Source organism: Musa acuminata, chromosome BXJ3-3, assembly GCF_036884655.1.
Source record: "Musa acuminata AAA Group cultivar baxijiao chromosome BXJ3-3, Cavendish_Baxijiao_AAA, whole genome shotgun sequence".
Lineage (NCBI taxonomy): Eukaryota > Viridiplantae > Streptophyta > Magnoliopsida > Zingiberales > Musaceae > Musa > Musa acuminata.
Genome location: NC_088351.1, coordinates 3,172,912 through 3,193,466, shown reverse-complemented (window position 1 = coordinate 3,193,466; position 20,555 = coordinate 3,172,912). Strand labels below are relative to the sequence as shown.

Genomic DNA, 20,555 nt, shown 5'->3' with positions numbered 1-20,555 from the left:
AAATAATGTGAACTCATGTGGCTCCACCTGCACGATATATGATAATGATTCTGGTGCAATTTTATGACACAATTAATTAAACAAGGGTTGATCTAAAAGCAAATCTTGAATATTATTAAGTTAGAAATTTCAAATTAGATATAATTTTGAGCAAATCGATATTTTTCTTTTATCGATATCAGATTGAATTCGAAAGATGTTAGATCTTATAAGAGTATACACCTTAAAAAAAACTATTGAGAGTTAAGGTGTCGATAAAGTGTCAAGAATAATAAATAAAGTTGAAGGCATATTGATATTATGATTCTTAGATCAAGTTAAAATAGTATTATATCAAATTTAAATAAAATATGATTGGCCCAATATAGTTGGTAACGTTCAGATAGCATATCATGTTGATCATGCATTATACAAGTATTGTGAACATGACATCGAAATATCAATCACATGATAACGATATGTCGGTAATATAATATTGAGGTGTCGATCGTTACCTACTTATTCAACATAGTTTTAAATATTAATTACAGCTAAAATCCTGATTAAATGTTAAGATCGATGCATTAATTTCTTTTTATTTATTTATTTTTTGACACAGCATGTGGGTTGAAACCCCACCCAACACCATTTCCAAATCCCATCGATACAAACAATAGAACGTAAAGGAAGAAAGACGAATATAATGGACGTGATATATTTCATTTAATGTGATGCTCATGCATCCTCAATGCATTATTTAGTCGCTCTGCCTCTGTCATTATCATCGACATGTATAAGAGGACAAAAAATGGATGGATTCGTGGCCACCATTTTAGCAGTCTATCGCTTCTCTCATGATTGGATTAGCCAAACATATCAACTCATCTGATTTATTTTGCATGTTAGATCTTCTATTTACATTATATTTTTACATTATTTACATTATATTTTTAGCAATTTGCTTACAATTATTTGATATTGTAACATTTGGACACTCCTTTTCTGTGTCACATAATTCCTCTATCTTAGTCTGCACAACCATGATGTCCTCCAATCTGCATCACTCAAACAAGCATCCCGAAAAATAATTCGATAATTAGATTTGGTTTGTGTTCTTGTGTAGTGCCTCTCTCATCTTTCTTTTTTGAATTATTGAAGTTTAATGTTCATTTATCTTTGATCAAAATATATTATTATTATTATTGTTGTTGTAGTAGTTGTTGTTGATGTCAAAATAATACTGAATCGTATAATTATTGGCTCTCTAAGTTTAATTTGAGATGTAAACCCAAATGGGCCGAGAATGGGCCCAAAACAGGTGTGCTTGGGATCGGAAGCTCATGGCAGTTTCTGAGGCTCTTCACATTGGATTGGGAACACACGATAATATATGTGATTTCATGGATTTAATCTCAAAGATGAGAATACATTAGGAAAAGGATGCCCTCAAATACAACTCTGTATCAATGTAAGCTTTAGTTAGTCATGCTTGTGAGGATCGGTGAGAGTTGCTGCAGTTGGAGAGGGACTTTTCATGATTACTCGAGTTACCAAAGCTGATGAAAAGAAAACCAGCACCAAATGTGCACATTCAAATGATGCATGTTTCTGACATAAAACTATGATGATCTCTTTTGTGAACCCAATGGTCCCAGTTTTCAGCAAAACATGACAGCATTTGATGAGAGGAGTTGGGATTTTGTCTCCCACACTTGATGATGCTAAAGAGAGAGAGAGAGAGAGAGAGAGAGAGAGAGGGAGAAGGTCAATGAACACAGTCCTTGATTCACTAAGTGGTCTCTTGGTAGAGCGACAGGCACTGATGAATGGTTGAGCAGAAACCACAAAAGAAATCTCCTTCTCAAATAGCCATTAGTGTGACAACTCCATGTAACAGATGCACTGAAACCCTATTAAATGTTAGCTCTTCTTTTTTTGCTCCCCCCCTTCCTCCCTACTTTGTGCGTTTGACTAATTGCTTTTTGTTTGGCTCTTTTTCCCTTCTGACCAGCTTTGATTGTTTGCCATTTCTTTTCCTTTTACTTTGTGCGTTTGACTTGCTTCCACCAGCTGCATCCACAACTGCCAAGCAGTAGTAATGAACAGGTTTGTGATTGTAGGGCATCCAAGAACTCCATCTCTTTCCTGCTCGATGCAGCTTCATAATAATGGCTACCGCTTCGTGAACCAAGCCGCATCGTCACATGTGAGTGTCATCTCATATCCAACAGTAAGAATCTGTGATCGCCAAACTCCAATATAATTAACCTGGCCAGCTATAGCTGCAGTACACTAACCCTTGTCACTCCCAGTCAAAATCCTTGGGGAGGAGATTGCAACAGTGGTTTCTTCAACTAGCGCCGAAAGAAGCTAACCGATAGCCATCTTCCTAGGGCTGATTCCGGAGATGAGGCATGAAAGAGACTCCGAAGCCACCCAAAAGACAGCACCAAATATTCCCCATTTCAGCGTGGTGGTGTTCCATTCTGATTAGTTTTTTTGCTGTGTTCTTCATCTTTTCCATCTTTTTGGACAGCGGCTACAGCTGCACGAAGCATTTGATTATTTATTCCCCTTCCTTCTTCCTTCAATTATTAGCAAGCTTTAGAACGCGGAGCACCACACGCGTTTTGAATCTGTGAGTTCTGCTGCATGGTGAGAGGTACGGCTGTTGTCCCGTATGAATACGTTCTACGTGTGGCACTTTCTCACGCACTCATACCCCGCTCCGTCCACCCTTTGGCAACATGGGGAAGAAGAAACCCCTTGTCGTTGCAGTAGCTACTTTTCCTGTCGAGCATTGCATTCGCATCACCACTTGCGATCGTTTCAAAGAGCGAAACGAAGATGAGAGTTACGTGTGAGATGAGGAGAACTCGTGAAGACGATGAGATCGATGCGCTCTAGGCGGATACACACCTGAGCAGTAAAAGTACTGCATTACTAGATGAAAGAACACTGCGTATTCCTTATGATCTGCATCGTTGCCTCGGTATCCATCTTTTATCTTGTCATCATGATCCATACGTATCCCATCCTGTTATGATTGGACAGTCATTCTTGTTGCTTTTAGGTTTCCCACCTCTCTCTCTCTCTTTTCATCTTTCATACAATACATTGTAGATGATCTCGGTGAATCACGTACAACAACCATACAGATAGCCGTAGATTAGATCACCACACTTGTTGTTGTATCGACACAAGTTGAGACACATGCCAATATCCACTGCATGTTCGACACGCATCCTAACAACTACTACTACGAGGAATGGAGTTCAAAAGGCTGACATGGTTTCGACTCTCGCCCATCAGTGAAAGGAAGACATCGTTCTACAAAAAAGATATATATAGAAAAAAGAAGATAACAGCCGAACTTGGAAAATAAGAAGGGAAAAGATAAAGCTACAAAAAGCTTCTTGTTTCGATTACACAGATGATGATGATGATGACGACGACGACAATATAGAATCATGTCAGTAAAAGAAAAACAAAAAAAAAATAAAGTAAAAGAGGTTTGAGCATGACCATGAACAGAACTTTGAATCTCTTGTTAGACTTCTTCTGTCAGCCCTCTCTCCCTATTCTCATTCCTTCCTTTGTGTAAGCATGTCAGTTCACATCAGCTCACTATGTCTCCCACACTTTTTTGCTAGCCATCGCCTAAGCAGCAGCTGCGAACGTCGTCTCACACCCTCCCATCATTCCATCCCAAAGATTGCTGTCTGAAAGGCTGCCACATTCGGGTTGGAAGTCTGCTGATAGTAGGAAGAAGGCGGTGCAACCCAGCCACTCGCGGTGGCGCCCTCGTAACCATAGCCCCCTCCACACGCAACGTAGGTAGCATAAGGGATGGAGGTGCAGCTGCTGCCCTGAGATTGTTCGTGCTGTTGTTCTAACATCCCATTGTTCCACGCCACTCCACCTCCACCGGTCTCTTGGCTCATGACCTTATTCGAAGCAGCAGTGGCAAAGTCCATGGTGGAACCAGAAGAGAACAGACTAAAGCCTGAGGCTTGGCTGCTTTGCTGCTGCTGTTGGTGATGGTGGAGAGCAAGCAGGGACCAGTAGTCGCGATCCTGCTTCATGGCGACGGTGGCGGGCCCGAGGGAGGCCGAAGGGTCATAGCGATGCAGCTGATGCTTGACATCGATGCTCATGGTATCCGAGGAGGATGACGGCGACGACTCCGACGCCTTTGACGACCCGGCCGACAGCCCGCCGATGGGGAGATTACTGTTCACGATGCTGTTGACGTCGTAGCGGCTCATGTCGAAGTTGGTCACCGCATTGAGGCCCCTGAACTTGATGGCGGCTATATCGTAGGCCTCCGCCGCCTCTTCCTGCGTACCTAAACGCACCAAAATCCAATCCGATTTATCATGCATCACAATCCCCACATATTGTGCTTACTGTAACGTTCTCAGGCCAAGCAGTATCGTTGGATGTACTCACTAAAGGTTCCAAGGTAAAGGTCCTTGTTGCCGGCCACTCTTCCGATCCTTGCTTGCCATCGGCCATGCTGATGGTGTCTGCAAACACAAGCAAACCATACTAAATCTGAAATATGAAAGGTATACAGCTGAGTCTAACAATAAATTAGTATCAAAGAGTAGCAAACCTGGTGACTCCTCTGTAGATGGAGGCACCCCTAGAAAACCCGCTGCTCTTCCTGCACGAACAACTAAGCATCAACACCATTGATTGATTCCTCGGGACAAAAGAAAGATCAGTTCAAACACCGATGCAACGCAACGCATGCTTGCATGCGTCTCCAGCTTCGAAACCAGGAGGTGGTGGTGGTTCACCTTCGGAGGGACGCGACGAACTCTTGACGAGTCATGTTCTTCATCTCCTCCAGCTCCTTCTCGTAGTTAGAGATCTACCACAAAGTACGAGACGCTCACGCACATCAGCTACTACACGTATATTACGCACGTTAGGCTTTTCTGTGATTCCGGTTAACTTACGGGGAAGTTGGTGGTGGTCGTCGGACCCCAGTATTTGAGCGCGGCCAGGTCGTACGCCCTTGCGGCCTTCTCCTCCTTGTCATACCCACCTACAATATTCCGCCCAAACAATAAAGATACTTTAATTACGATCGACATCATAACCATTCGCAGAAAATGTTAAAAGTCATGGAAGAGAACAAAAAGGGACGCACCTAAATAGACTGCGGTGGCAGCGAGAAGAGAAGAGCACAAGGCAGAGCAACAGCAACGTGAAATGGAGCTCATGTAAGCAAATATGAGAAGGATAAAAAATCCAAGGTGTTGGAAAGCGGGTTGAGGTTAGTGTCTCCGGCGTACCTTGTCGGCCCTTGCGGCTTTGCCCTTCCCGGCGACAGCTGTTGTCCCACAGATGCGCCTCGTACCTTCCCGTCCACCGGTGCCTGCTCAAAATACCCCAACATGGTATCAAATACATGCGGAGAGAACGGGAAGAAATCTTGGTTTCCCATATGCCCACCCACAGTATGCAGTGCAGTGACTTCCGTTGGGCTGTTACCTGGTGACGCCTCGGTAGATGGAGGTCCGCTGGCCGAAGGTCTCCGCCGCCTTCCTTGACTCCGCCGGCGGCGCAGCCTCCTTCGCTGCCTGGAGCTCCTGCTGCTCCGCCGGGTGGCCGCGCAGGAACCCGGCCGCGATAGTCTTCAGGTCGGAGTCATAGACACCCTCAGCGCCGGGGGCGTCGTCACCGCCGGAGTACCTCCCGAGCGGGCCCCCGAGGAAGTCCTCCAACTTCGGCCCCATCCCCGCCAGAGCCACCTGCTCCGTCGCCGCGTTGGTTTCCTCGTCCGCCCCCTCGACTCCACCTGAAACCAAACGCGGGCGTCGGTCACACATAGAAGTGATATAAGAAGAAAGGAACGACAAAGAGGTGGAGGTAAAGAAGCAGAGATACCACGGTGGTAAGAGGAGAAGGCTTGGAGGAAGTAGGGCTGTTGGGAATGAGAGAAGGCGAGCCAGCTATCGGAAGCGTCCATGTCCATGGTTTGAAATTGCAGGGTTATTATCGGAATACCGAAGTGGTGGTTGGCTTGAAGAGTAGGGCAAGACACGGGGAAGACGGACACACATATAGAGGAGAGGAGAAGATGATGACGGTGAGGGAGGGAGGAGAGAAGCGATAGCACGAGAAAAGAGGTCTTCCAAATTCCTACTTATTTGTTTTAGGATGGAAACGCAACGAAAGCAAAGAGAAAAGGTTGAGGGAGGCAAGTGGAAGGCTTTCCGCATGACCGCTTGCCGAGGAAATAGAAGGCTTCGCGTACGCTGTTCCTTCGGAACCCGTTGCCACTGAACAGTTGATGTTTTGTAGGGTCGAATACTCAAAAAGATCATATCCAAATCTGACAAACAAAAAAAAGAACTCGTGATTCAATCTGAATCCGAATTCGACAACTGACATTTAGATTTTGCGTAGCTATAGACTCAAAGATTCACACGGCTGATAACTCGATAGATTTAGCTCTCCACTTTTTTCCACAACATATCAGATCACATCTGAATCGATCATTTAGAAATAAAAGAGATTTTGAAGCGACCGTATGCGACAGGAAGATATAAAGATTCAGGAAAAGTAAAATGATTCACGTTCAATCATCACCGATGAGTTTGGATCAAAGTTGTTTCGGGTTTGAACAAACAGACCAAACAAACCATCGTCCGTACGGACATCTAACAGTGCGATCCGGATCCGAAGGGTGGATCTTGGTAGCGAATAAGATTCTGCAATAAGAACAGAAAGAAAGATTCAATGCGTGTATATAGTGGGGGAGGCAAGCAAGCGGGCAGACGAGTGTACACGATCAACCCCACCTCTCTCTCTCTCTCTCTCTATAAGAAATGGTGCCTCGTATGCAACGCACCACCATCTCCGCGCTCTCGCTCTATCTCGCCGCCTCATCGCGCTATGGCATTTCGCCGCGTGTCCCTTCTCCCCCGCTCCCGCCCCTTCGCCTCCTTTTGTCCTCGCCCGACCCCCTTCACCGTCCCACGTCGTGCCCGGATTCGCGTAGGGCCACGCGTCCGATGGCTATCGGATGGCGGATGTGGGTCGAATCGAGGCGGTGAATTTTGGCCGTCGGATCAGGGAATCTAGTGGTCAACGTTACATCTGGGACCCTGGGCTGTCCAAAATAACGGCATCGCTTTGCTCTCTTTTGGTAAAAGAACAAAAAATAAAAATAATAAAAATAAAGTAAAGAAAAAGAAGCCGTGGAACCCACGTCCGACAGCGTCTGATTCTCATCACATGGTGATGGTGACACCGAACTTAATCGGCGTAAGGATCACGGTCCAAAAGAGATCAGACGGTGACGGGTCGCCCTTTTATCTCTCCGTCATCATGCGATCCCCAAAAGACAAAGCGGACGAGCGCAGGTCCACCGTACCACGGGCCCCATGTTATCATTAACCATCATGCGCCACCGTTCGATGAAACTTTGGCGTGTACATCGGACGGTCGAAAGAGGAGGTGGATCCTTACACCGGCAAGTGACGTTTACCACGAGATGAAGAGTTCGAGAGCTGGCGGGGACGGTGACGGGAACCGATGGTCAAAGCGAGATTAAAATAATGGCCCCTGTCAGTGAAACGAATCATTCTCTCGAATGAGCTTGGCTTTCCCACTCGTCGCAGCTATCTACTTTGTGATTGGGAAGGACAGGTGAGTCCCACACGAACCCTAGTCGTAAGGCAGGTAGGCGAGATTGGTACGTGCGAATGTGGAAGGCAAATTTTTGCTTAATCTAATCACCGCGTGTCATTAACTTATTAGGGAGAGTGATTAATATAACTAGGTGGCATGCGTCCTACGCTGCTGCACGTGTACGAACCGGGGGTGGGTGGACCGCGTCGGGGAGCACGAGACCGGACCGCGCGGAGATCACGTGAGAGGGGGCGCCCCGAGTCGGCGCCGGGCTTTGCACGTGCCTGGCCCACGTGCGACCGGGAAAGGATCCAAGGAAGAGCGGAGGAATCCGGTCAAAAGGAAGTGACGGGGGTGGGGATGGTGGATGTCATGTGGGGGGTGGGAAAAGAAATGGAGTGAGGTGAAAAGGAAGCATGCTTGAGGTGGGGAACAAGGAAGCCAAAGGATAACCACGAAGCATGGGGGAGGGGGGGGTGATAGGTGGGACACGTCGTCACAAGGACGAGAAGCCGTGGATGGGAACGTTCAAAGATATCTTTGGTAGCAGCACACTGAATCTTATGGACAAAGCTTAATGCAAGTGTGTACGTGGTTAGGCACTGCAGCTTTGCTTCGAGGGTGAGATAAGCTCGTTTCGGGGGGTGGGGAGGGGTAGCCATGTGCTTGCCGTATTATTGTTTCCGCCATTAATGTGTTTGACTGCAGCTTCATTGGTTTGCTGCATGCTTAGGCATATCCGCGAGTGCCACTTTGCGTTTTGTACATACTAACTATATAGCACGGGGGGGGGGGGGGGCGGATAAGATCGAGCTCAAAGGGGTAGGAGCATACAATAAACACGAAAGATGCGTAAAGCTTTTGAATTGTTTACTTATCCTCCTCGGGTATGCTTGTGGCTCAAACATAGCATTGAGAACTTTGGAGTGCATGGTCTGACTTCTTCAGCATTTAAAGATGATAGAAACGATTGGAGTATGGACACGTTAGGGAGGGAGAGGCGAATTTTAAAATCAAAATTTTAAAATTTAATAAAAAAAAATATATCAATAAATTAATATAAAATTAAAATGTTTCAATAAAACTTGTTTATATATATATATATAATATCTTTTTCTCTCACCATGATTATGAGGCTTAGGGCATATTTATAAGAATAAATCTTAATTACTGAGTTTTAATTTAATTTAGAACTCTATCAATTAATTTAAATTTAATTAAGATTTAAAAATACTTAGCAACCATAATAATCTTTATCTTGAAATTGAACCGTTAGTTTAAAATTTTCACCATAGCTACGTAAATCGAATCAGTTCATGATAACATTTCATTCCAATAAATTCACCAATGCATTATTCGTAGTTGGAACTGAATCAATGGGGCAACTTAATTCTAGAGAGAAACCTTCATCTCACCATCAGGATTTTTCTTGTCATAATTGTTTATGCTTTAGACATCATAAATATCATCATTTATTTTTTTATACCATGACAAAGCTTTTTGTCATGGGCACTTATCATCCATTACACGTTCCACATATTTTCAACCCTTCGAGGTTTTATTATACTTCTTGCTATATAGTATAATACTTGATTTAATCTTCTGTTCATCACGATCATGTAACCTCGAGTAACTTTCAATAGTTTAGCTCTAGTTTTTTAGCCAAAACCTTGAGAATATAAAATATTCAAAGAAATTATATTCTTATGTATTTGTGGAACAATAAGTCATATCCATCAATGTATGTAGCTCCAACAATCATTTTGATTTTTGCTTTACTAATACTCATGACCTCCAATATAGTGTTCTCACACAAACTCAATTTACTAGTTATCATATGATTTGGTGAATCAAAGCAATCCTTCTTCGAAGAAACATGAGTAACACAAGCAAAATCTAAAATCAACTCATTTGGAAAGATATATTATTACCTTTCGATATTGTGAGGATATCTCCATCACCATTCATCATAAGAGAGCACTCACTAGTCTCTTCTTCCTTTAAAAAATAATAATAATAATTTCACCTTTAATATTCGTACTAAAGACCTGTCATATATAATATTAAACATTATCTAAAGACCTGTCATTTGATCTCAACCTACAGATCTATCATTGTTAAAAAATCCCCTCCTCGGTAACCTTCACCCAGCCAATATCTCATAATCCATATTATCAAATTTATTATATTTTCTAATAGCATGAGATATTGAAACTTATTGTTCCAAAGTTGTTGTATCCTTCCCATACAGTATTATCTTCACAAAATTATCATATGAGTCGATGAGTGATGTAATAAGCAATAATACATTATCTTCTTCATAAATCTTCATATAAATTTTTTAATTAATTTAATATTCTTTTAAATATGCTTGGATGTTTTACCAAGTCTTCGTCTTCCTCCATCCTCAACTTATATAATTTTTACTTTATATATAACTTATTAGTTAATATTTTTATCAAATAAAACTTTCATAACTTATCCCAAATAATCGTTGTTAGTGAACAAATGTGTCGTGACTGATGAGTCAGCACGGCTTGGTCCAAGAGTCGATGTCGGAGCCTCCTGCAGGCTGAGCTGGCCATCGGGGCCGACTAGGTCCTCAAGTCGGGGTTGGTCGATGGCCCGCCGCGAGGACGTCAGTCCTCGGCTTCCGAGGTTGGGTTGAAATGTTTGTGAACGAATGTGCCGTGGTTGATGAGTCAGCACGGCTTGGTCCACGGGTCAACGTCGGGAGCCTCTTGTCGGTTGAGCTGGCCATTAGCGTTGACTAGGTCCTAGAGTCGGGTTTGGTCGATGGCCCACCGCAAGAACGTCGGTCCTCGGCTTCCGAGGTTGGGCTGCTTTCCTGCAAAAACGACATTCGTCGGGTTATCCTCGACTTTGGTCCCTCCGACGAGCAAGTTAGTAGTAGATTTTGTTGTTTTTCTCTCTTGCCCCCCACTGGAGGCCGGGATCGAGGTCTTTATATTATCGTAAGAGAGTCGGTCGTACGCGGGTTGACGTTGTGAGCATAGCACGACATCAGTACGAATTCTGGCTCAACGTGCGAGGCGTTGCCGTCCCGGGATTATCGGGACCTGACGTGTCGAACAATATCTTGGGAGCACGGATTATGACGTGGCGTGTGGCATTAGTTGTGACGTGTCCTGAGGGCAAAATATACCTTATCAACCGTGATGTACTCATCATCAATTACATTATTGATAATATTACTAGTGATGCAAAGATGAATAGTACTCATGCACTTTATTTGAAATTAGTCACAATCTTCGTTGCTTATTGTTTTTAGTTTATTGGTTGTCCCTTCAACTTTCTTACTAAACCTTGTTGAACAAGAAAATCTTTTACTCTCGTCTGTCGTAGGATGAAACTATTTCTTCCATCAAAGTTTTTAATAATAAAATCAATAGAAACCACCAATAACATCCTTGTTGAAAAATATCTAATTAATGAATCTTTTGAGCTCTGATATAATTTTGTTTGAGAGGGAGAGGAGAATTCCAAAACCAAAAGAAAATACCAAGAGATCAACAATCAAAAGTATAGCAAAAAATTAATAAAAGATTAATATGGTTCAACATATCCCACCCATATGTATAATGAAATTCAAATTCTTCAATATATGAGATTAATTACAAGGTCTTTTTAAGTTATCCTTACTACTTAATATCTTTCACGTACACCTATGAATTTTTCTCTCAGTCTTTCTAGAAATCTAGAGATGACCCTCGAAGCATGTCTTATTATTTTTTTACCAAAATCCTGAGACTCAATCTATATTTATAGAAATAAATCTTAATTTTTTAGAAAAAATATTAATTTTTTTTATTAATTAGTTTAAATAAAATTAGAACTCTTAAAAATATTTATCGATTCTAACAGGATAGATACTGTAATTGTCTATATAGATTGGGTTGGATAGTGTTAATACTAAGCAAGCGTAAGATTGGCAATTAAAACGAGTCAAAACGTTAATATTTCATAAGATTAGGTAGCCATAGAGAGAGCAAAGGTAACATGTGATCATGATCGGCTCCTCATGCACTGTTCATTCATGTTTGTGGAGTGAAAAATGAGGGGACGTTCACATCTTGCAAGTTGCAAGCTTCAGAATCAAATTAAGGAAGAACAGAGAATGAGTTGCATGTTAACGATTTTTATTTTTATTTTCCGAATAATTACTTGTTTATGTTAAAATATTTTCATGAACTATGGATTGTGCTGACGGATACTACTGACGTGAAATGAGTCGTTAAATGAGTTGCATGCAACTTGTGAGTGTGATGAATAGCAAGTGATATGGCATATTTTGGCCCCCAGATGAGTCATCACCGACATCACACGTCACGTCCCAACCAATGTCAGAATCCAACGTCGCACGCCATCAAAACCCCGTGACGCACGTCAAGCCAGGTTCCGTATCGAGACACTATGCGACACGATTATCCTGAGGGCTTGGGGCGGTGCTGTCTGATGCCGCTCAGGCATCCCCCAAGACACTAGCTCGTCAGAAAAGCCGTTCCATCTCACAAGGGTCAACGGCCACATCGAACTGAGGTGCAACCAATCCTCACACAATAGTATATAAACTCGTGGCCGACGCCTAGCCAGAAAACAACTCGATATCAAATACTCCACTGACTTGCTCGTCGGAGGGGACAAAGTCGGGAACCACCCGACGAAGGCCATTTTGCAGAAAGGCGGATGCCCCTGAACGACGAGCACCTCAATTCGAGAATTGTCATATAGTACATAAGGACGTGTTACCATTCATCCTAGAGTCGGAGAGACGCATCCCACCACAAACGGCGCCTAGGTTGGCAAACTAAGAAGCTCGGATCAACATTCTCTCATGAGGGCCCAACCGACTTCGCCAGCCCGACTCTTATCCGAGTTGCTCCGAAACGACCACTCCCGAGCGACGAACGTCTCGACCCAGGAGATACCTTCCATCGCCCAAAGGAGAGCAGTGAGCCGACCCGGATCCCAACTATCGTCGGTCAACATTCCCTCGCGAGAGCGCGGCTACCTCACCATCCTAGTCACCCCGCAAGAAGCTCCCGACATTGACCCGCAGACCTAACCGTGCGGGCTCGTACTTTGTTCACTAACAGCAAGCGATCATATTAGTTTCAGGACAATAGTGCATAATAATGTGTCTTATCATATCAACACATCGCTATTTCTTGTTTCATCTAACGAATCGCATCGCATAATCTTCACCACTTCGTCTTCTCCACAGCCACAGCAGCAGAGCAGTGCAGGAGCAGGTCACCTTCCTCCAATCATGCCGAGAATCGCTCGCGACAAATCCCACCTCTTCACCGATCCGGACACCGTTAGCTTCAGAGACCCGAGGAAGCAGCCCGGCGACGGCGTTGCAGACGTCGGATGGCCATTGCTCCAGATGCACTTGCTCTCTCCTGCACGCCATCGACGCTTGCTTCTCCTTGTCTTTGCAGGCGCACTCGGATGATCCAACCTCGACCACCGCGCAAGCCGTGCGCTCTGCATGGCCGGAGGAGGACTCAGCGGCGGTAGGGGCGCGGATTCAGCAGGGTTCTTTGGCTGCCCAGGTTCTATTTCCCATTCAAATGGAACTTGGCCACAGGCTCTGTAATAAACCCTGGAGGAACGCCCTACAGATCTAGCAGAATCACCAGAAGAAAGGCGATCACAGAAGACCTCGGAGTCCTGCATGACATCCTTCGTTCCCTCCATAGTTTATGTTGCATATGAGCTGAACTCTGGTGCAACTATATAGTGGAGAATGGGTGTAGAACTCGTAAGAGGAGCCCTTTAAGTCTCTTTGCCAGTCACTGAGGCTTGAAGGATGGCGGCAGCAGACTCTTCTTTTCCATTCAATGTTTTGAGTGTTCGGAGAGATGGAGTGCTGCTCACTGCTTTTATCTTTTTCCATCAATGGCTTGTTTTCTTCTGTTGATGCAACTGCATGAGTACAAACCTCCACTATAAGATGATATGATTTATGAGAGTAATAATAGCAGTATTTGCTTAATATCATTTTGTGACTATAAGATTTGGCTAAAACTTGAATCCGAAATTGCGTAGGCATGCTGGTCGATGGGAAAACACAATTCGACCCCTTGCGGTCTAATTAGGACCCACGATTCGATTAAACCCGGCCCACATTGCATATGGGTTGTTGGACTTGGCGGTCTAATAATAGAGGCGATGAGCAGCAGGTCGAATTGTCCAACGAAAGCTGTGACGTTCCACCGGTCTCCTCCATCCAAACTCGGTCAAAACTGCATCCTCCGATAGAACCGCCAGAGGACTCTCCCCGCCTCCCGCTAGAAGGCATACGAGCTTGTGGAGGTTCTCTCCATCTCTCTTCCTATATATATCACGCTCCCCTCCTCTGCTACCATTGGACACCAATCCCTACACCTCTCCTAGCTAAGAAGGCCAAAGGCCATTTCCAAATGGCCTCCAAACCCAGAGCCCTCCTCTCCTTCCTCCTCCTGGCCCTCTTCCTCTCCTCAGCTGCGGCTTTCGATGTCATGGAGATCCTCGGCACTTACCCCGACTACTCCACCTTCACTAAGTACCTCACCGACATGAAGCTGGTCGACGTGATCAATAGTCGTCAGACCGTCACCGTCCTCGTCCTCGACAACACTGCCATCGCTCCACTCAGTTCCCTCCCCGCCGACAAGCTCAAGAGTGCCATCTCCGCCCACATCCTTCTCGGCTACTACGACCCCTACGTCCTCGACGGCGACCTCAACAAGTCCGCTCTCCTGCCCACCCTCCTCGGTTCCAGCGGCGCCGGTTTGTTGAAGTACACGGAGATGCCCGACGACCAGATGGTGTTCGGGTCGGCCGCGCCTGGCGCTCCTCACGACTCCATGGTGATCAAGGTCGTCGGAGCGAGGCCGTACAACCTGTCGGTGCTCCAGATCGACAAAGCCATTTTGCCGCCCGGCATCGGGAGCGCGGTGCCCGCGACGTCGACGCCGCCTGCCGCTACACCCTCGAAAGCAACGGCTGCGCCACCGACGACAACGCCAGCGACGTCTGTCACACCGTCACCGGCTCCTGAGAACAACGGTAGTCCTGTCGTCCCTGTGGCAGCTCCTGCAACTGGCCCCTCGGCGTCCGCGGAAGCTCCCAAGCCAATCACCAGCACACCTGTTGAGGCTCCAAAGCCAGCCACCAGCGCACCTGTCGAGGCTCCTCGATCGAGCAGCAGCTCACCTGTTGAGGGTCCACAATCGAGCGCCAGCGCACATGTTGAGGCTCCAAAGCCGAGCACCGGCGCACCTGTTGAGGCTCCAAAGCCGAGCACCGGCGCACCTGTTGAGGCTCCAGAGCCGAGCACCGGCGCACCTGTTGAGGCTCCAGAGCCGAGCACCGGCGCACCTGTTGAGGCTCCAGAGCCGAGCACCGGCGCACCTGTTGAGGCTCCAGAGCCGAGCACCGGCGCACCTGTTGAGGCTCCAGAGTCGAGCACCGGCGCACCTGTTGAGGCTCCAGAGTCGAGCACCGGCGCACCTGTTGAGGCTCCAGAGTCGAGCACCGGCGCACCTGTTGAGGCTCCAGAGTCGAGCACCGGCGCACCTGCTGAGGGTCCAGAGTCGAGCACCGGCGCACCAGCTGAGGGTCCAGAGTCGAGCACCGGCGCACCTGCTGAGGGTCCAGAGTCGAGCACCGGCGCACCTGCTGAGGGTCCAGAGCCGACCACCGGCGCACCTGCTGAGGGTCCAGAGCCGACCACCGGCGCACCTGCTGAGGGTCCAGAGCCGACCACCGGCGCACCTGTTGAGGGTCCAGAATCGGGCACCGGCGCACCTGTTGAGGGTCCAGAATCGGGCACCGGCGCACCTGCTGAGGGTCCAGAGCCGACCACCGGCGCACCTGCTGAGGGTCCAGAGCCGACCACCGGCGCACCTGTCGGTGCTCCAAAGGCGAGCAGCAGCGCACCTGTAGGGGCTCCAAAGGCGAGCAGCAGCGCACCTGTCGGAGCTCCAACACCGAGCAGCAGCGTACCAGTCGGAGCGCCAAAGTCGAGCCCCATCACTCCTGCAGCAGCTCCAAAGAGCAGTCCAAGCAAGCCTGCAAGGGCTCACAAGGCCAGAAACACCACCCCGGCCGCAGCTCCGCGGTCTGGCGCGGCCACCCCAGCCGAGTCTCCGAAGACCAGTGCCGCCGCTCCCGTCAAGGATGCAAGTGCAGATGCACCCGATTCAAGCATTGGATTACCACCATCGTCCACAGCACCTGCAGAAGCGCCTGGCCCCAGTTCTTCAGCTGCCCGGGTGGTTGCAGGTCTGACCCTTGGGCTTACCATGGGTGCTGCTGCTATCCTTGGTGCCATTTGAATTGGTTGAAGAGGAGGAGGGTTTTGATTGTGTGGGTTTGGAAGGTCTCACTGTTGGGTTTGGAATCTAACGTTCGTTTTGGTTGACATTTGTATTCGTTCATTCATCTTTTGTTATACCAAATCTGGTAGGAGCAGGTTGTCCACACATTGTGCATGGATTGGATGTGCGTTGACTACAAGATTTCACCACCATCGTTAAGTATTAAATAAAGACATCTCAGCGTTTGACTTGAACCTGAAACAATTAATGTTGGTACTGTTAAGATTGTTTACACTAACAGTACCCTCCGATGACGGGGTCTTCCTGGGACACTCCTCCCGATTGCCGAGGTGGTCGATCATGGTGCTTCGATTGGGACGGGTCACTATTCCCTCCGGGCAAGAGCTCCTCGCCTGCGCGTTCAGTGGGGACCTTCGGCTTCGCACCTGCACAAAGGTTGGGTCGGGGTGCTCGACCTGACCCCTCCGACGATCAAGTCGGTGGTTGGTCACGAGGGATTCTTTTCTTTAGGCGAGTGGTGTCTGTCCTTCTTCTTCTCCCTCTCTCCTCCTCGGCGCGTGAGGGTTTTTATAGTGAGAATTACCGTGGCGTGATATGCCTGCTCGCAGGGAGTAGGATCGTACTTTTGATAGCGTCTGACATTGTCGTTGGCGTGGCGTGGGGGATCGAACTTGAGCAGAGTGTTAATACGCCTTGGTAGGCGTTCCGGTTCGCTTTGACCTGGTGCCTCATCAAGTCGACTCTGGACCCTCTGTCATCACGTGGAACACTGTAAACAAGGATTAAGCGAGGGTGGAGGTTCTCCATGGCCGAGACCTCGGTCAGGAGAAGCCAGCCACAGGATCCTCAACGTCTCGGTGTCTCCAAAGTGGTATTTCACTAGATTGATTCAGTCACAAGATTCTCTTGCCACCGAAGCCTCCACTTGTGATCATTCTTCTAGAGAGTCAAAGAAAGGGCGGCTGCAACGTCGTGGAAAAGGTAAGTGAGCATCTCTTGTCAGCGACAACAACGACAACGCTCGGCTTTCCTTTTCTTCGCGAAGGCCACCTTCGTAAAGCGTCGAGGGCGGCGATGGATGGGAAGCGAAACGAAGATGGAATTCCAGACGGCGATTCACACACAGCGCTGCCGTCTCTTACGTATTCAACCAGTGGAGAATGTCGACAATTTCCATGCAAGCCACGTGTCGCGTTACTTCTTCAGGCAAAAGCAGAAGACGGACGCAACGGTGAGGCGACTTTACATAAGACTCTGGATTGACGAGTGATTTGCATTTGCAAGGATCAAACACTGATACAGACGATACTATATTTTGTTAATGCCACGGGGAAAAACTCACTGCTAAAGAATGAATCACGTGAGATAACTAAAGTCAACATAAGAAACCAATAGAGTATTATTCACTTTATTAACCAAAATGAGCATAATAAAGAAAAATATTGTTGGATTCGGATTCATATGTATGTATATGATTGTTTGAAGAATCTCGGAAACATCGAACTTTTTCAAATATTATCTACACTAAAATCATAGTCAAGAGAGGTTTCCGACTCAATTCATTCGATAATCAAATTAGTAATATAAGATATACAAATACAAATGTAACTCAGAAGTCTCATTGTCCTCTGTTTTAAATAAACTTTTATACCTAATCATAAAGTCACGAAAGAAGTTTACGATTATCTTTCTAATTATAAAAGGCAAGAAGAAAGCTTATGATTGCCTACTTCATATAATCGTTCATGTGGGCAATTTGGTAGAAGGGTGACCTTCGTCTTATCCTCCCTCTTTAAACATCATGTGGTGGTGATATGTTGGATGATGATTAGCTGATAATATATTTCCACATATCAAATATCGAATTCACTCAGCTCTACTAACATTCTCAATAGTTGACTTGAGACATTGAATAAAAAATGATCTATCCGAGTGGTTAGTCGGTGATCAACTATGTGGCATTTGCTTAAAACCAAGAGTGGAGCTTCCTTGCCATCGGTATTATTGAAAATACTGTTAGAAAACCTAGGATAGAATCACATGCGTAATAAAAAAATAAAAAAAAATAAAAATATCAGATTTCTTGTAGAAAATAGTTTCTCGTCGTCGCAAAATCGAAAAACTGAACATATATAAAAGATGTTTTACCTAGAAAAATTATATATCCCTAAAAAATTATATATCTATGGGAGAGGATGAACGAGGTCAACTATCCTCCTCTCTTATGGTGATCGACATGGTAGGCACTACAAATATACTCCTCAAATCGCTGCATAATCATTCTTTCCATATGCTAGTCATAGGTGCCCAGCAAGCCAATCACGTGAGTGATGGCACGTGTGACTTAATACATAATCCTTTTTGCTTATTATATTTTGGCGTATATCACTTTATAACTATTGCATAAATGCATATATATATATATATATATATTGTGATGTCCTTGGATTTGTGCAATGAGAATCGGATCGTGATGAGATCACGATAATGAGATCGATTCACCTTTAAACACATATCCTAAATAATCCCGATCATAGGTTACTCAAGAGGGACATCGTGATAACCGGATAGACCGGTGTGCTGTATACCCGTCTATATGATGGATGCAGCTGGTCTCATAGCTGCTCGTGTAGGGACACTAGGGATACAGTACAAGTGCTCATTGGAGAATGAGTTCACTGATTGATCCGCTTACGGAATGCTGGATGGTTGATGATGCCTTATTGTCAGACATCGATTTCGTAGTCCTAGTGGTGTATCTGGTCCTTAGACTTGAGACACCAAGGATGTCCTGTATGAGTGCTTCACTCTTTGATACCAGACTTATAGGTTTGGCTATCCCAGATCTAGTACAGCTGGTCATTGGGAGTGGTAGTCGACCTTACGAGGGCTATTGAGTGTCGACAGAGGATCATCCACTCTCGGCGTCATGAGAGGAATATCCCATGTGTTCTTGCTCAGACAAATCCCTGGCTAGGGTCATTCGGGTTGAGAGAGAAAGAGTTCTCCGGGAGAATCCGATTAGAGCGAGACTTGAGTAGAAACCGTATGGGTCTGACAGCACCATGCTCGATATACAGTCTCTGGGATATTAGATGGATGAGGGACTATAGGTACATGGTAACTGAGGACAGACAGGTCCAATGGATTGGATTCCCCTGTATCGTCTGGGGACTACGGCGTAGTGGCCTAGTACGTCCGTAGTCGATGAGTCGAGTGAATTATTACAGAGATAATAATTCACTGAGTTAGAAGGAGTTCTGACAGGTATGACTCACGGCCAGCTCGATATTGGGCATAGAGGGTCACACACATATGGTAGGCATTGCGATGAGTAGAGGTTCAGATATGAGATATCTGACGGAGCCCTTGTCTTATTGGATGCAGATCCAATACCTACTAGGGAAGGACCCATTAGGGTTTGACACGGGATCTCTATAAATAGGAGGGATTCACAGCCTCATAGGCTAGAGTATTTGCTTGCCCTTCCTATTCTCCTCTCCCTCTCCACCTCAGAGTAGGCCTGGAGTTTTGAGGAGCATCGTCGCAACCCTACTGTGTGGATCACCGCTAGAGAGGAGGACGCTTGACCTCCTTCACCCTCTCCTAAGGATCTGCAAGGAAACAGGGATATACGATCTCCCTAGGTAACACAATCTCTATACGCAGTTTTGTGTTTTGCGGATTTTTTGTGCACCAATCTTCGCACGACGACGATCTTTTTGGGAAGAGGAGATTTTGTTTTCTTGTTCTTCCGCTGCGCATATGATGTCGCCCCCCATGATTTCCCAACACCATATGCACCACACGATCAAGAAGGGGTCAACTCTTCTTGTTATTCATACACCCCAAACTAGGACGGCTGACTAAGGAGAAGAGGGAGAGAGGAGTATAGGAAGTAGCAGTAAAAAAAGTCTAGCCTATGCCCTTTTGATTCTCCTATATTTATAGAGGTATTTGTCAATTTAACTATAATGGATCATGCCCTATTACATATTGGATCTCTATCTAACTACCTAAGCCTCTTAGTTTAGTGAATTTCTATATAGTAATCTCTCGTTAGCTCTTATTGAATCTTATCCAAAAGATTCAATAATTCAGGGGTTTATTGAATATCCAATAAGATAGGGGCTCTAGCAAATATCTCATATTAGGACATTTACTCGTCGCAACACCTACTATATATGTCTGACTCTCTAGGTCCAATATCGAGTTGGTCGTGAGTCATACTTATCAGAACTCATTCTAACTCAGTAAATTATTATCTTCATAATAATTTACTCGACTCATTAACTACAAACGTACTTGGCCACTACGTCATAGTCCTCAAATGATACAGAGGAATCCAATCTATTTGACCTACCTATCCACATGCGGAAAGAGTGGTTGCTGCCTCATAAATGAAAGTACTGTAGGCCCATGACAGAGCCTCCTCACTTAGACATTTATTATGAGGGTTAGTAGATGGACATTCCTGTAACATCGAGCCATTCTTTTGGTGCCAAAATATTATGAGAAAATATCGGTGACGTCTTGGTCATTCCAACACGGTTTAGACTTAGGTCAAGGGAGGTT

General features: G+C 45.7%; 2 protein-coding genes across 2 annotated transcripts; one reads left to right on the top strand and one right to left on the bottom strand.

Annotated features, from left to right (window-relative positions):
• Positions 1–3,307: 3,307 nt before the first annotated feature.
• On the bottom strand, positions 3,308–6,201 carry LOC103976888 (AP2-like ethylene-responsive transcription factor AIL5). Its single transcript, XM_009392232.3, has 9 exons — positions 5,881–6,201; positions 5,485–5,791; positions 5,286–5,368; positions 5,141–5,149; positions 4,947–5,035; positions 4,785–4,858; positions 4,598–4,648; positions 4,432–4,508; positions 3,308–4,327 (listed from the first exon to the last, which is right to left on the bottom strand). Exons 1-9 carry the CDS (start codon positions 5,966–5,968, stop codon positions 3,678–3,680), a joined length of 1,428 nt encoding a protein of 475 aa, XP_009390507.2. The 5' UTR covers positions 5,969–6,201; the 3' UTR covers positions 3,308–3,677.
• Positions 6,202–14,042: 7,841 nt separating this feature from the next.
• LOC135633249 (uncharacterized) lies at positions 14,043–16,124 on the top strand. The gene has a single exon (XM_065142511.1). The coding sequence runs from the start codon at positions 14,079–14,081 to the stop codon at positions 15,975–15,977; it is 1,899 nt and encodes a 632-aa protein (XP_064998583.1). The 5' UTR covers positions 14,043–14,078; the 3' UTR covers positions 15,978–16,124.
• Positions 16,125–20,555: the final 4,431 nt, after the last annotated feature.